This window comes from Gavialis gangeticus, unplaced genomic scaffold (assembly GCF_001723915.1).
Source record: "Gavialis gangeticus isolate Ggan-Ray unplaced genomic scaffold, GavGan_comp1, whole genome shotgun sequence".
Classification (NCBI taxonomy): Eukaryota; Metazoa; Chordata; order Crocodylia; family Gavialidae; genus Gavialis; species Gavialis gangeticus.
Window position 1 is genome coordinate 44,350,823 of NW_017728993.1, and position 16,245 is coordinate 44,367,067.

General features: G+C 40.4%; 1 protein-coding gene across 1 annotated transcript in view; it reads right to left on the reverse strand.

Moving 5' to 3' along the window:
- DPYD (dihydropyrimidine dehydrogenase) overlaps positions 1-16,245 on the reverse strand; it is an 865,232-nt gene that overhangs the window by 197,881 nt on the left and 651,106 nt on the right. The window contains exons 15-16 of the mRNA XM_019501664.1: positions 5,020-5,088; positions 1,260-1,343 (exon numbers count right to left, since the gene is read on the reverse strand). Coding sequence (XP_019357209.1) covers positions 1,260-1,343; positions 5,020-5,088 — 153 coding nt within the window. The remainder of the gene's footprint in view (positions 1-1,259; positions 1,344-5,019; positions 5,089-16,245) is intronic.

The window sequence follows — 16,245 nt, forward strand, 5'->3', positions numbered from 1 at the left end:
GGCCCAGCCTCCAGCTCCCCGTGGCTGAAAAGCCGAGAGGAGCTGGTCTAGGGCAGTTTGCCCAAATTTGTGCCACTACAAGCACACATGCCTGCATGTGTGGACATGGCCAAGTTGAGTAATAGAATTGCTCCTACTTTTTAGTCAAGTAACACAATGTTGATTGCAAGGTTAACCTGGACCTTTCACTAGGTGAAGAATTTTCCCCTTAGTGTCTACTATAATAACACATACACATGCACCCCTCACAAATATAAGTAAGAGATATTACATGCATTAAAAAACTACTTAAAAGGAACATTAAGGTAACAAAGTCAAGTACTCAAAAGTTGGGAATTGTTAAACTTGAAGTTACATGGAAAACCTTAGTTCAGCTCCCACTTTCTCCTGAATCTGTACTTTATGATCCAACTGTTATTTATACAATCACATACTGTTTTGTCCTCAGTGCCCCAGCTAATATTTCTGGCAGATGGCTCTCTCTTTCATACTGCCTGAGCAGTGGCAGAAAAAAGGTGAGAGCAGATCTCCTCACCTGAAAGCAAGGCAGCAGTTGTTGATGTCACTAAATTAAATAATTATAATCTTATTTATTTATTGTTTTTAGGTAAAGACAAAACAAAATATTTCTCATAATCTTGCTCTTTGAAACTTCTGAAATATTTTGTTTAACATTTCTCAAAGAATTCAGCCTGACAGACACCCGGCATGGAAAAATTCATTTCAAACAGTCGGAGTTTGATAAAGCTATATGCTACAGAAAATGGGGTTGGCATCACCACCTATCATTAACGTGTTAAATTCCTTTTATGGATCTCAAAACACAAGTACGGAATTAGAATCATAGGCTAAAAATTGTTAAGTGCAATTAATATTGTGCCCCATTTCCTACACAATCACTATGAACTTAAGCAGTTTGTACTGCATGGCTCTAAAAGATTATATCAGTATTAATAAATAAAAGACACTGAACCAGAAATTGACACAATTTCTCTGTGCACTTTTGCAAACATTTTGCTTTCATATTGCTTCCTGTCAAAGACATAATGCATTCTTGTCCTCAGTAAAACTAAGCGCTTTGTGTAATCTCAGTTTCTGTCAATTCCCACTTTTTCAGCACTAAATATTTAAACAAGATAGACCTGGAAATCTCAGGCCAGAAATCTGCTCTATGTGTCTTTGCCCCAGAGGTATAACTATCAATGCACTAGCACTGAATTGCTGAAGAGACATGAAAGAAATAGCTGTTGAAGTTCTACCTGCCCACAGGCCAGGCCCATGCCTCTCTCCCCCATGCCATGAGGACATGATAAATTTAACTCCAGGGCATCTGCACCAGAATCCTGTAAGACATGCACAAAGAAAAAAAAGTTAACCCTAAATATTGTACTCTTTCACTTAGGTACAAGTGCATAAATGACAATGTGAAACAGACAACTAATGTCAATGACAAGATTTATGTCCATCAACATTTTTTAGATGTTTAGTGAAAAATAAACAATTTTTTATAGAAAAAACATCACTAAACTAAAATGTTTGGAAATATCGTTCAAGAGGAGGCCGTTGTAAGAATGCTATCATGTTCAGAGGAAAAAATGGAAATTCGAAATTAAGGTTAATTTATAAAAGAGAAACAAATATTTAAATAGAAACAAACATGGACATTCATAGTTTGTCACCTCAACTCTATTTAGTGCTTTTCATGTTGAAAAGGGATTTCTGCATTTCAGATTTTTAGATTACTGAGCTCAGCAAATTGGGAGGAATATTTCCTTATGACAGAAGGACATTGTGAAAAATAATACAACTACTTAAGAAATGCTAATAATTTAGATCTTTGCACTTGAGCCTAACTAAGAATGCAGATATTCAAAGCTGAAAGGTATTTGAACATTCCATGGGGTCACCTTATTCACAAAGTGAAAGAAACATTTTCTACTTATACAAGTTATCAGAATCGAAAGCTCCGAGGTTTGGTTTGATGCAACAGTGAACACACTTAAAGGAGTGGATGCTTATTCAGAGACTATTGAAGACTTTTAGGCCTGCAAAATTAGGTGAGCCATCTTGTGTTAATAGATTTTCTTGAGGCTTTCCAAGATTCCTACTATTGGTCCTTGCTGGAATCTTGCTGGACACTGTAACATGAAGATGTATAATAATGACAATACTGTTATGCAAACTTTTTCATGTATGAAAAACTGACTGTGTTAAATTTGAGAGAGGCTGAAATTAGGAGGATCTTATTTTACCAAGAACAATTTACCCATCTCTATGACTACATAAAACTAAGGAGAATATAAGAAAACCAACCTGATTATATGAGGCATGCCCGCTTAATTTATTGTAGGTATTTAACATTCTGCTTGCAGCAAACAAATTGTAAATGGCAGATAGTTTACAAACATTATAACAGGTTCTTCTTTGGGGTTGGAAGATACTTGGAATTTCTGTTTGCAACTTCTTGTCGATGCCTCAAACCTAGTAATCTGACAACTTTATTGAAATTAACCTATTCACAAACATTACAATGTTGGTTAAACCAACTCTATACTCTAATGTGTTTTTCAGGAAGTTTTAACTGTGTTCACTGATTAGTAGGAAGAAGGGCAAGTGCTTAAAACAGTTTAGAAGAAATGGACAAGAGAAAGGGAAAATAAAGTGTAGTTTATAATAAATTACAAGAAAATAAAAGTATATATCGAAATATACTTAAAAATATCTTGCTTCCAAAATAAATCAGCCATATTCCTCTGAGTTGATTGTGCAAAATTCTCAAAACTGAGACACCCAGAGCCCTTTATTCAAGTACCCAGAAAAAGACTCTGAGGTTGCCAGTGCACACAGGGCCTGTATATGTATTCTTTTTTTAGTTTCCTGCAATGTTTTATGAAGCCTCTCTTAAAGTGATCTGGAAAGATGCTTTTCTGTTTTCTTTGATCATTATAATCCTATGAGAAAAAAATCACTATAGGGACCTTGGGAAGTGAAATTAAATATTATCAGTAATAGGCTTTGTGATCATCAATTGTAAACCATTTTACACTGGTATTTACCTAATAAATATATAAAAAGTGTTGGACCTTTTCCCTAAGATAACTACAAAAGGGGGGGGAGGAAATTAAGAAGTAACTGGAGATAGTACAACACATCCCATCCTCCCCTTTCCAAGTTACTGTGGACTAGGATTCAAGGAACAGCCTCCCTCCTTTCTCTTTCACATAGACATAAGTACAATTTTCTTTTGCATTTGCATTTTGCTTAATGAACTCGAGTAACTTTTGCCTGCTGTGTAGCCATGGTTCAGCAGCTCTGAAGGAGTGTGATCATGGGAAAAGCTATCCATCATTTTCATGAGCCTTCCACTACCTGGTCAGCTCTACAACTTGTGACTATGGAGCAGGTGTTACTCTTCCATGACAGGTTGACCTTTAGTGTGAATAGGTTGGCCTCCTGTGGTGACAGAATTCACAACCTTCTGGGCTTATGCACTCTGGAAACCCACATTTATTTTCTTTTGGATAAGGTCTTAAAATGTTACAGAAATATTACTGAATTTCACTATTTGATTCTGTTCATGCCTATATTACATTGGGTGCTTTCCAACTTTTAGAGAATAAGAATTACTGTCCCATATGTTTAAATATTATAAAATTAATTTAATCAATTACTTTCTCCTTCCCAAAGTGCTAGTACAGATACAACTGCAGATTCAAAATGGGCACTTCTTTTTTTTCTGATTTGATAGCAATTACAGATTAAAAAACACTAAGTATTTTTTCACCTTATAAAAAAAAAAGAAAAAGAAGAGGAGCAAGTGGCATGATAAAGCCATTTATCATAGTCAGTTTAAAAGTGGTAAAGCCCATGTCAAGCATGGATTCCACAAAAGATTTCATGGTCAATTAGGTAAATACAGGTATAAAATGGACTAGCATTGAAGATCACAAAGCCAATTACTGATAATGTTTAATTTCACTTCCCTAAGTCCCTAAAGTGATTTTTTCCTCATAGGTTTAAAATGTTGAAAGAAAACAGAGAAGCATCCTTCCAGATCACTTTAAAAGAGGCTTTGTAAAACACTTCAGGAAAAAAACCCAATTATATACATGCTTTTATATAATATACATATAGGCATTCAGATAAGTACACAAAATATGTGAGTGTGATATTTGTAAAAGAATAATGACTAGTTAACTGTTTTTATCAAAGTATGTTATTAGCATCTTACATTAATATAGAAACACACCTATTTCCTTGGTCATTTTAAACCTTTATGGATAAAAAGACACTACACCTAATTTTTGAAAAAAGTATTTTAACTATAGATACATTTACATTTGTATATGAATTTATTGCGGTCTTTAATCAAATATTCCTTATAACATTTGCTGTAGGCGTAACTATATTTTCTTTAAACAGGCCTTTTACTTGAAAATGAAATACAAATTTGGGGTGTATGGTTGGTTGTTTGCATTTGTGCAAGATTGGATTTATATTACAGGAAGCCTGCTGACTGTTATTATATACAGTGGCTTTCTCTGCTATCATTTTGGAGTCTGTATTAAAACTAGAATAGCATTAAATGAGCCTTTTATACTTTAAATATTCAAGAGTTTTATATTCAAAATTTCTTTTGGTGCTGTCAAACTAGTGTGCCTGTAGGCAAGGTAAGATCAAGTTAGGCTCTCAAAGGTAGAATTAAATTTTATCAGGGCATCCGTCATAATATACAGTTTGCTTAAAATGCAAATAAAAAGTATATGGATTCAAAGACTAAAGGCTTTTCAGGTTGTGTTTAAAAATCCAAGGGACCACTTTTATGGAATAGATTTCCTTTAAATTTACATTTCCATCATTTTAATGAAAACACAGAATAAACAAGTTATAATGGACATGCTTTAAATTCTCATTTTTCATTCTGAATACATTTCTTCCAGTTTCTTATTGCAGTTCTTTATTTACAAAGAATAAAATCATAACAAAAGAATTGAAGAAAAATATTAAAATAAACATTACCTCAGCCATTTTTGAAAGTTCAGTCCAATCATCTTTGTTATAACTGCACATGATACTGGCAATTAGAATCTGAAAAGAAAATACATACAATCATTTCTAGGATGCTGTATATCCTGAATATTATTAACTATGTTTAACAACATAGTATCATATAGTGCTTCAACATACTAATTATTAAAATGCTGCGCGTGGGGACTACATTGTGGGACACAACAGACCTTAGAGAGATCATTGTTATCAGGTTTTTTTAAAGTTATTTGGCAAGAACATAGGCTGTAGAGGAACTGACATTCTCTTCACCATGCAGGGTCCAGATGGTTTCCAAATAAGTCAGTAAACAGAAGCAGGCCTAGGTAAAAAAGTAATGAAAGAATTACGGAATCTAGCTGTTTTCTGTTATAAGGCTGGACTTCTTCTAGTCTTTTGGTTTCTAATTATCGATCATAGAATCATAGAACCATAGAAGTAGGATTGGAAGGGACCTTGCAAATCTTCAAGTCCAACCCCCTGCCTGGGCAGGAGAAAAAACGGCTCAAATGATCCCAGCTAGGCAGGCATCAAGCCTCCTCTTAAAGACCCCCAGGGTAGGAGCCAGCACCACTTCCCTTGGAAGTTGGTTCCAGATCCTAGCTGCCCTGACTGTGAAGTAGTTCTTATGGATGTCTAATCTAAACCTACTCTCCAACAACTTGTGGCCGTTATTCCTTGTTAAGCCAGGGGGTGCTAGGGGAAACAAGGTCTCTCCCAAACCCTTCTGGTCCCCCCTAGTGGGTTTATAGATGGTCACCAGGTCCCCCCTCAGCCTTCTCTTGTGAAGGCTGAACAGGTTCAGGTCCCACAGTCTCTCATTGTAGGGTCTGCCCTGTTGTCCCCGGATCATGCGGGTGGCCCTCCTCTGGACCCTCTCAATGTTGTCCACATCCCTCCTGAAGTGGGGCGCACAGAACTGGATGCAGTACTCCAGCTGTGGCCTGACCAGTGTTGCATAGAGGGGGAAGATCACCTCCTTGGCCCTGCTTGAGATGCACCTGTGGATCCACGATAAGGTCTGGTTAGCCCTGCCAACTGTGACCTCGCATTGTCGGCCCATGTTATCTTGGAGTCAATAATGACCATCTTGCATCATCAAGTCCATCTTGCATCATTGATATAGATGGTCTTAAACAACAACATTTTAAAATCCAACTTGAACATGAAACTGTGGAACAAGAAATCAGCCATAGGCTGGTTTGTGCTAAATACAGTCTAAACAGATTCTTATCCAATTACCTAGATTAGTTTTTATAATCCTTATACCCTTATGGGTTTACTGTTTTGTTTTTTTTCTTAAACCCACCTTTGCCTCTTTCAGTAGTGCCATCTCACCTTTCCTTTTCTTTTCCCTATCCTTTGTATTTACCGTATTTACTCAAATACACAAGATTTTTTTAATATACAATAAGGTTTTTCCCCCCCATGTGGCATGGGGAGAAAACCCCCTTCATCTTAACACATACAACAAAACCCCACTATATACATTATCTGTTGTTAAACTGCTGCCAAAAGCAGCATGTGCTCAGCAACAGAAACCAACTATGAAGCTGATTAAATTTAGCCAATACTGAGCGTGACTATAAGACACATGACCCACATTGGGCAAACATGCTAATGGAAACCTACCACAAGAATAGATTAGTGCAGCCCATCTGAATCAGACATATGGTACCGCCCATTAAGGAGTCCCCCTCATTGAAGACTCTTTCTTCAGTCGTGGTGAACCATAACGTTACATACAGTTCACCCAAAATCCCTCTGTCAGCCCTTCTCTCAGCATGGAGCATATTAGTGTGGCCCTGTGCACCATAAGGTGAAACCAGACTGGGCTGCCCTGCACCTTATCTGCATATACGTTTTTGAAGCAACCCAGGGGTCATGACAAGAGCATCCAGTGCCAGTCATGAGTGGGAGCTAAGTAGTACATTGATCCGTTGTGTGGGTATGTGAGCAGTACTGAACTGTGAGGTCACAATGGCTTGAAATGCTATTGCCTCTAGTGAGGCAAAGCCCAATGAATTATGTGGTAAATCATAAGCCTTTGGGTTTGGACCAGTATCATGCATAGTTTATACTACATATAAGTAGGGCCAAAGTAGTGCTCAAAAGTGTTATTGTGGAGTATCAGTGTTAAAACCTGTAGCAGTTTCAAAAAAGGTAACAGGAATTAATTCTCAATAAACTAAGTGCATGGGCAATATATGTAAATTGCTACAGCCATGTTTAATTTCAAGGTTTATTGTTTTTAAATTTGCTCCTTAGTTTCAGATGCTCAGGGGGAGCAGAGTCTGACAGTAAGGAGATGGGGAAGGGCTGCCAGGGGAAAAAGTTTAGGGGGAGGGCTACCTGCAAGGGGTGTGCAAAATGGGCTGCATTCGATTCAGCCAGAATCAGGGACAGTGATTCAATTTGTTGATTTGGATCACTGTCCCCAATTCAATTCGATTCAGCCGAATCCAAATCTGAAGATTCTATGCTGATTCAGAGATTCAGAGATTTGGCCATAGACACAGCTTTAAATGTTTATTCTACATACCTTGAGGTACCAGAAATGGCTTGTGAATGTTGTGATGCTGAGGCAGATGGAGCATCTCACAGAAGCGTGAGTGGGGGACCATGTGGTTGGCAGCAAACCTGGTTCTGCTGCTGAGCACATTGGGCCCCCCCCATACCCCCCCAGCTTGTTACTCAGCCATGGGGGGACCCTGGGTGCCCCCCGAAACCCAGGAGGTACCAGTCAACAAGCCAGGTGACACAGAGGGGCTCCCTGCATGCTCCACGCCAGACCCAGAAGTGGACTGGAAGTGCTTGTGGTCCACTTCCGCATCTGCTGCTGAGTACGCTGGGGAGCTCCCCATGTTCCTGTGAGATGCTACATCTGCCCCACCATCACAGCATTCATGAGCCACCTGGTACCTTGAGGTATGTAGAAAAAGCATTTAAAGCTGTGCCTGTGTCCGAATTGCCAAATCTTTTAGAATCTCTCTGAATCAATTTAGAGGGTTCCAATTTAATTTTGAGAGATTAAAGGGTCTCCTGATTCAATTCAGATTCGGAGTTTCAGCCACTGAATCGGGCTGAATTTCCACCAAATTGAATCAGAAACTGAAGCTTCACACAGACCTACTACCTGCCCCGCTCCCCCCCACATTTATTTTCCCTGCTGTAGCAGTGGGAGGGGGACAAATTCAAGACAAACCTCCAATAATTAGATTCTATACCTAGAAAATTATAACAAATTCATAATTTTTCTATATATAGAATCTAATTATCATGGGGTCATCTTATAATCAGGGTTGTCTTCTATTCAAGTAAATATATCATTCTTTCTATTTGAATGTCTGCCCCCTGCAAGTCCTTTCATAGCATCTGATGAAGAGGGCAGCTGCTTACAAAAGTTTATGAATCTCTGCATTAGTTAGTCTATAAGGTACAACTTTGTCCTGCCTTCCACTGTTGATATGCCATTGACCATATTCTTGGCCCCTTAAAGAGTATGAAGCCATGCTTTTTGGTTCAGAGTTAACAGTCTTGATCACTTAAATGCTACACTCCAATCAACTTTGCTAAGACCAGGATTTTACTTGGGATAGAGTGGAGGTAAAAGCAATGGAATAGTAACAGTAATATTCATTAGGGGTGTGCAAAGCGGGCAGTATTCAATTCAGATTCAGCCTGATTTGGGGGACAGTGATTTAATTAGCTGATTTGGATCACTGTCCCAATTTGATTTGGTTGAATCTGAAGATTCGATTCTGATTCAGAGAATCAGTGATTTGGCCATAGGCACAGCTTTATATGTTTTTTCTACATACCTCAAGGTCCCAGGTGTGGCTCATGAATGCTGAGATGGCGGGGCAGATGGAGCATCCCATGGGAGCATGGGTGGGGCCTTCTGCGCACTTGGCGGTGTACTCTGAAATGGACCAGAAGTAGTTCCGGTCCACTTCCAGGTCCACCACTGAGTGCGAAGGCACCTCCCTGTGCCCCCTCTGCAGCTCAGCGATTGGCCACAGGGGACCCTGGGTGCCCCCCCCCAGCGGCACTAGTCACCGAGCCAGGAGGTGTGGGGAGGTGGATTTCCCACGCATTCCGTGGTGGACCTGAAAGTCAACTGGATGTACTTGTGGTCCACTTTTGGGTCTGCCCCAGAGCATGTGAGGGACTGCTCCACGCTCCTGTGGGATGCTCCATCTGCCCCACCATCTCAGCATTCACAAGCCGTGCCTGGTACCTCAAGGTACGTAGAATAAACATATAAAGCTATGTCTATGGCCAAATCGTCGAACGTCTCTGAATCAATTTAGAGGCTTCCAATTCAGTTTGGAGAGATTAATGGGCCTCCTAATTCAATTCCAATTCACCAAATTGGGACGAATCTCTTCTGAGTCGAATCAGCAACCAGAGCTTTGCACAGCCCTAATATTCATTATTATCTCAATAGCTCCACTAAGCTCATAATCAGGATTTTATAATCTCTAGAATAACATTTACATAAAAGGAGAACAAAGGTCAACAGAACTTTTAGAAGAACTTCGTTGTAATGAGAAAATAAGAGGAAATGTTCAGTGGGATTGCCCATGACAAGGCTGCATAATTCACGGGCAGTTACCACCCACCTGGCCATTCTCAAGTATAGGGCATGTATACATGAGCAGTCTCAATTAATTGATTCTGTTCATTCAATTAATCGCCATTTTTCAGTGTGGGGACATGGATACATGAGACACTCTTGGTGATTTAATTAGAGAGGCACTTGGAGCCCCCCTTGGAGTCCTCTTTCTCTGCACTCCAGGAGCATGTGTATAAATGCCCCTTGTTTCTAGGTTTCTCTTTCTCTCAGGAAGTCTCATTTTGGTATTTCATACTGAAGTTGTTTTATCACTCAGAGCTACTTTCTGGCATTAGTCCCAGTTCTCCAGATCCTGTTCTGTAAAAATGTCCCTTTTCTGATTGCTGTTCTCAGCACTCCTCAATTAAGAATCCTTGTACATTGTTAGCACCTTTTATTCCAGGTCCAGTTCATCATACATCCTTTCAAGTAAAACTGGATCTAACATGGCTCCTGTATACCTTAGATAGATACCTCCCCTCTAACTTTATACACTGCTGTTCATTTTTAAGCAGAGATTAGGAACCTTCAGCAAATTTTCAATTCACATGTCACTGTTCACTAAACTGAGAACAGATTACAGGTCCCGTCTTGTGGCCAACAGAGACTGCCAGACCTTAGGAAACTGCACCACAGACTTCGAGAATCATAAGAAAAACCTGAGAACCAAATTCACTGCTAGTATCATTCACTAAGTCAGTGAAGTTATGCGAGCAGAGAATTTAGCTCAAAGAGTATTACAGGCAGCAGGAAAGAAGGGTGAGTTTAGAACAAAAAAGAAGCATTGAAAAAAAATGTAATACATGAGTTAAAACCTTCATAAATCTAGATTAGAGGAAGAAATAATTTAAGTTAAGAATATTGTCATGGATAATTCTGTGTAAGAATGGATTGATTGTTATGGAGAGTAAAAGGGATAATATATGTTTTTAACATTAAGACAATTTCAGGCTTAGTTCTGTTCAAGCATAGGAGTGGTGTTTGGGCCTGGATTTTTAATCAAAACAAGATTAGCTATCTCTATTTATAACTGAGATGAAACTACCCTTTCCAAACTATGGCCTATGAGTTCTGAAGTTGTATTGTTTAATGATATCAGGGACAGGTTTAAAATGATTTCTAACAATCATCCATTATACAGATTTGCTTGTTAGACAGTGTGCATTGAGAATTAAAAAAAAAAAAAAAAAAGGTTAGTTACAGGGAATGTAAAGCTTGCCCAAATAAGAATTTACCCTTTAAAAATAGGTCATAATGCTTAAAAATACTAAAAGCTATTTTATATTTTCAGACATCAGATTTCTTTACTTTTATAAATCTCATTTCCCCCTCTGACAAAAGCCAAACAGCAGGGCTTTCTGTAAGGAGAAATAAACGAGTTTGAAGGGTTGACTTTCTACGATTAAATATCCCTTTAGATGCATCCCCTCTGGCATAAGAATAAAATTGTTTTGATTAAACATGTACAGTTACTTTTGGCAGTGATTTTATTCTATCCTTTAAAACACAAGAGAAACGAAATTCAGCTCTGCAGATGATGTTCTTTTATAACACCTTAAAAATGGAAAAAAGTCTTATATAGTTACATAAAATAAATAGAACTCTATTCATATCTATTCATGCTCCTTTGGAATATTCAAGCTAAGTTAAGTACTTATGAAATAATATAAATCAATATATTTAAAAGGCACTTTATTAAAAATAAATACACAAGAGCATCAGACGTAATTTGTCATTTGTGCTGTGAAAATGTAGAAAATCATATAGATTAAAATATTCAGGATAATGCTGCATGGGCTGAATCCTAGCTAAGAGCCCATACAATATCATATTCATGGTTTCTGGAAAACAGCTACACTCAAAAGGGAGCCTGAGGACTGGACAGTAATTTGTAGATAGTGAAGTCATATTGTAAAGCACACTGCAAATCTAGACACTAACGTAACTTCAAAACTATTTTTAAAAGGGAAAAGCTATGGTGCAACAAAGGTGAATAACTATAATTACAAGTAGCTGAGTTACATTTTGCCAAGTGTTAGTAATGAAATCTGAAAATTCTACTGGGATTATATGAAGGAGGAGGAACAAGATATGTGATGTTTTATAGAGCTGTTAATTAAGAAAACATGTTTATTAAATATTGATTAATTTTAGTACTCACATTTAAAATTAAGTGTGCACATATGGCTGAAGCAGTGTTTTGCAGTAACAAAAATATAACTGAAATCAGAAATTACATTTCTACTGAAAGTGATCATGTAAAAAGTATGATCTTAATAGGGACAAATGTGTTTAATATTTATTTAATTTGTTTTCTTCTCTAAAGTTCTTTTACAACTTGAAATTGAAACAGGTTTACTTGTTTAAGGTCTAATCCCATGGACCTGTGATTTGCAAGCAGTCTTTACTCCAGGGATTATTCTATTCAGACTCTCTCCAATGGGAACAGGGACATCATGAGTGCATCCAGACAAGCACAGATGTGCAGTATGTGCGGCCACAGACCTGTCTGCAGTGCCACCCACTGCACATGCAGGTGTCCCCCATGCTGCTACTTTGCAGCACAGGGTAGGTTTTTGACCCCGGGAAATCCCAGGGTCAAAATAACCCACACCAAAAATCAGCAGGGCAGCTCATGTGGTGGCAGCATGTGCTGCCCAAAATCAGAGCCTGGCTGGCCGAAGTCATGCTCTGGCTACCACCGAGGCTTCCTGCCACACCTGCAGCCCTGGGAGGCCCCCAGAACCCCAGGTAAAGCTGCTGGGGCTAGCACAGTTGCTGGTCTCAGCCTCTCCTATTACGCCCAGGGTAAGCTGCGATGCACCAGAGTGTCCATGGCACAGGTGTTCCCCAGGGACACGCAGCAGTGGCAAAAGGTGTGCCACTGCTACTTGTCCCAGGGAAACAAACATCTGCACTTGCCTGGACATGCCCCACTAGTGTGAAAGTCTACTCCTGTGGGGAAAGCATTTTTGATTTTACATTGTATAAGTATTCCTTTTTCTGCATTTGTAGGTAAACATAAGACCCAAACCACTCAGCTTTGCAGCCTTTCTTTTTCTGTTCATCAGCACCATCGACAAAGTCAGTGCAACTCTGGGAACATGCTCCATTACTTTAGGGCATATATTTACATGGAGGCACTTGTGAAAGTTAAAGGTGAATCAAATAAATGTATGAAGTCAACGAGCATAAATTCAAGTATGTTAAATAGCTACACTGTTAGGCAGGAGTAACATAATAGTGCTATAAATTAATCCTGAAGGTAACTTTATTCTTGAATGAAACAATCCCTGCAAGCATTGTGGGGGACACACTATAGTACCTTATCCAACCTGAGTTCTCACTTTTAGTTTATTCACCTTAAACCTATCTATAAATAAGACATGACCTAATTTAAACTTTTTTTACTAGCTTTGTCAGAAAACAAACCTCTATAACAATTTCATTCAGTATAATTCTATCAATGATAGAATATACTGGGCCCTGGTTCATCCCTTTCTCCAGTCCACAAATGACTTGTGCCAGCCCTGGACTGGCACAGATTACTTTTCCCTCTACACCAGCCAGTTTTGTTGGCTACTCTGCAAGGATCAGACCCAGGGCTCCACCTTCTTCCCTTGTACTCAGGGGCACATCTACATGTGCACTTACATTTCATTCAATTTACTGCGCAGTAAGCAAAAATAGGCCGGTGTCTACATGCGCAGGCATTAAAGTGCATTAATACTGTGTGTGGTCTGACTTGGTACTCAAGTTGGTCCCAAGTCAGACCACAAACACAGTATTACTGCACAGTAAGGTGCATTACTGCACAGTAACTAATCAGGCATAAATTGGATATCTGCACAATGCAGGTATCCAATTTATGCCCAAACTGGCAAAAGTTGCCATAGTTACTGTCACGGTAAAATTTATGGTTGTATGCTGACAACACAGAAGGGCTGGAACTGACATGTGCATGTCAGTCCTATGAGTGGAAAATTCCAGGGCTCACCCAGCATGTGCCCCCTGGGTGACCTCGGGATCTGTCCATTATGACTGACCTACTTTCCTCACAGACGCATGCTCAGTAACAGCAGGAGCATGAGGTCATTGCTCCAGAAATTTCTTGAAGGAAAGCAGCCTGATTGGCTATGGGACTGCTATAAAAGGCTTGTGAGACCCCTCCCTTGGGGGGGAGACCCGCTCGACTGACTAACAGAGGCTGAGAAGTCAGGGACTGTTTAGTCAGGAGAGATTACACCTGGAAGCAGAGGCTGCGAAGGCAGGGACTGCTCTCCAGGAGGGCTTACCAGCCCATTGGTCTCCTCCCTTCTATATACACGGCTGTTAGATTTTCGATTTGATCTCACGGTTACTGGACGGATTGGACTTTTGATTCTGACTACGATTCTGTTCGACCCACGGTTTCATCTTGCTACACCCGGTCTTGATCTCGGCTTTGACTATGACCATCTCTTCGTTGTCCACTTGGACTGGCGTCATGACAATTCAACAAGTTACAGCTTTGCTTCTTGTTGTTCGTTTATCTCATATATGAGCTGTTGACCAGCCCTGGGACTAGCGAGTGGGCAGCCGCCCCTATCCTTCGGGGTAGAACGCAAGGGCTTACTCACGAACCCCATGGGCCAACAGACCCCTCTGTTGTTTGTTCTCGTTTTCCATTCGTTGTAACTGTAACTGAAGAAAGCTTCTCAGCCTACGCAACTAAGCGTAAGTGAATAAATCTCATACATTTTGAAACCATATGTGTGTCCCGTACCACTCAGACTCATCGCCGCGAATCCCGCCTGTTCGTTCCAATACCACCCTCGACCCACCATGACCTTGGGGCCCTGTTCCCCGACAGGGGCATGAGCTGCTAACACAGCTCCGAAAAAATCTCGAGAAGGACGGCCGAAAGGCCAAGTGGACGGGGCTCAAGTGGAAGAAAGGCAGGATAATAAACGTGTTGTTCAGAGAGTACGTTGTATTGCTGAGAGAGAACTCGGACTTAGAAGTCCAGCTCAAAACCGCTGCCAGAGCTGCAGCTGAAAGTTCGACCGCGCCGCCATTGCAGGATGGCAGCACCGAAAAGGAGAGCGCGCCAAAAGCCACACTGACATCACCGCCAGCTCCGCCCACTCCGAGCCCGCCTCCCGCCGCAGCATCACCCGACATTCTGCCCGCCTGGGGCCTGGCCCTCGCAACGGCAACACCCGCCGAATCCACGTCACTGCCGCCGAACATGGACCAGTGCCACCTGGAGGACGTACAGATGAAAAGCAACCATAAAAACGAAACTGAAGCAAACGCAGCCACGAAGGGCAACGCAACCATGACAATGAGGGCCAGCACGAACGTACAAATGGAAAACGAAGAAAACGTACCAACGAGAAATAACGAGACTGAACCACAACAACAATCCCCTCTGGAATTGGCAAGCACAGCTGTAAGAAAGAATACTGATGAGTCGACAAACGTAAGAAAGAATACAGACATACCAATGACAAGCAACGAACCTGAACCCAACCCTAAACAACGCCTGATTGAAAATTCTTCCACCCATTCTCGATGGGTAGATCAGGAACCACCAATTTGATACCAATGGCAACAGACCTGGAATTCACTACCGACGAGAAGATGGAATCAGTCGTTCTGAGCCAGCTACTCGCCTCCGCAGCGCATGCCTGTGGAGAGGGCAATGTTTGGATTTTTACTGGGAAGATCTGGCTTATTGAAAGAAAAATTAAGGCAGTTAGGAGACGGAGGTCAACGAGTCCTCGTGGAGGCGCTGGGTTTTGATGAGAGTGGCATGAGGCCAAGGCAACGAGTGACGGCCATTGGCATCGGTACAACAACTGACAGCTTATCATATACTGACAATGAACCGAACCGCAACGAACCGAACCGCAACGAAGCGAACCGAACTGCAACAAATCAAACCGTAATGAAGCGAACCGAAACAAAGCAAACTGAAGCGAACCGAACCAAGACAAAACAAGCGAAAGCGAATTGAACCAAAACGAGACGATCCGAGACAAAGCGAGCCAAAACGACACGAACCGAAGCGAAACGAACTGAAGCGAAACAAACCGAAATGAGCAAAAAACAATGCCCAACAAACCCGTAACCATTTTGACTGAAGGAATGCAGAAGAGAGTTAAAGTTAACAATGACGAAAGAACGAACTGAGACACTAACACGAAAGAAACAAATAACTTACCCAAGACTAAATGTAACTGTAGCAGCAAGTGACATGAACCACTTCAAGTGCAATCCAGGTCCTTACGCAACGATCAAGATTCAAAAGCCAGATGATCTATTGAAAAATTCGATTCAATAGGCCCTAGAATTATTCCTATATATAGTTGTACTGTAGAACCTGTTCTGTCCAATTTTGTTTTCTTTTCCAGAAGCAAGCAAGCAAGCCTTCAAAAAAGGGAAACGTGCAAGCTAATCCCGCCGGGTAATTGTCAGGACCAGCGAAAACCTCATTTGCAGCAGCGAACAAGGGAAGAAGAAAATCCGAAAAGATGTCAGCCGGAAATCGAAAGACTCTATATATACTTGTTGTAATTGCTTTATTTAAACAATCG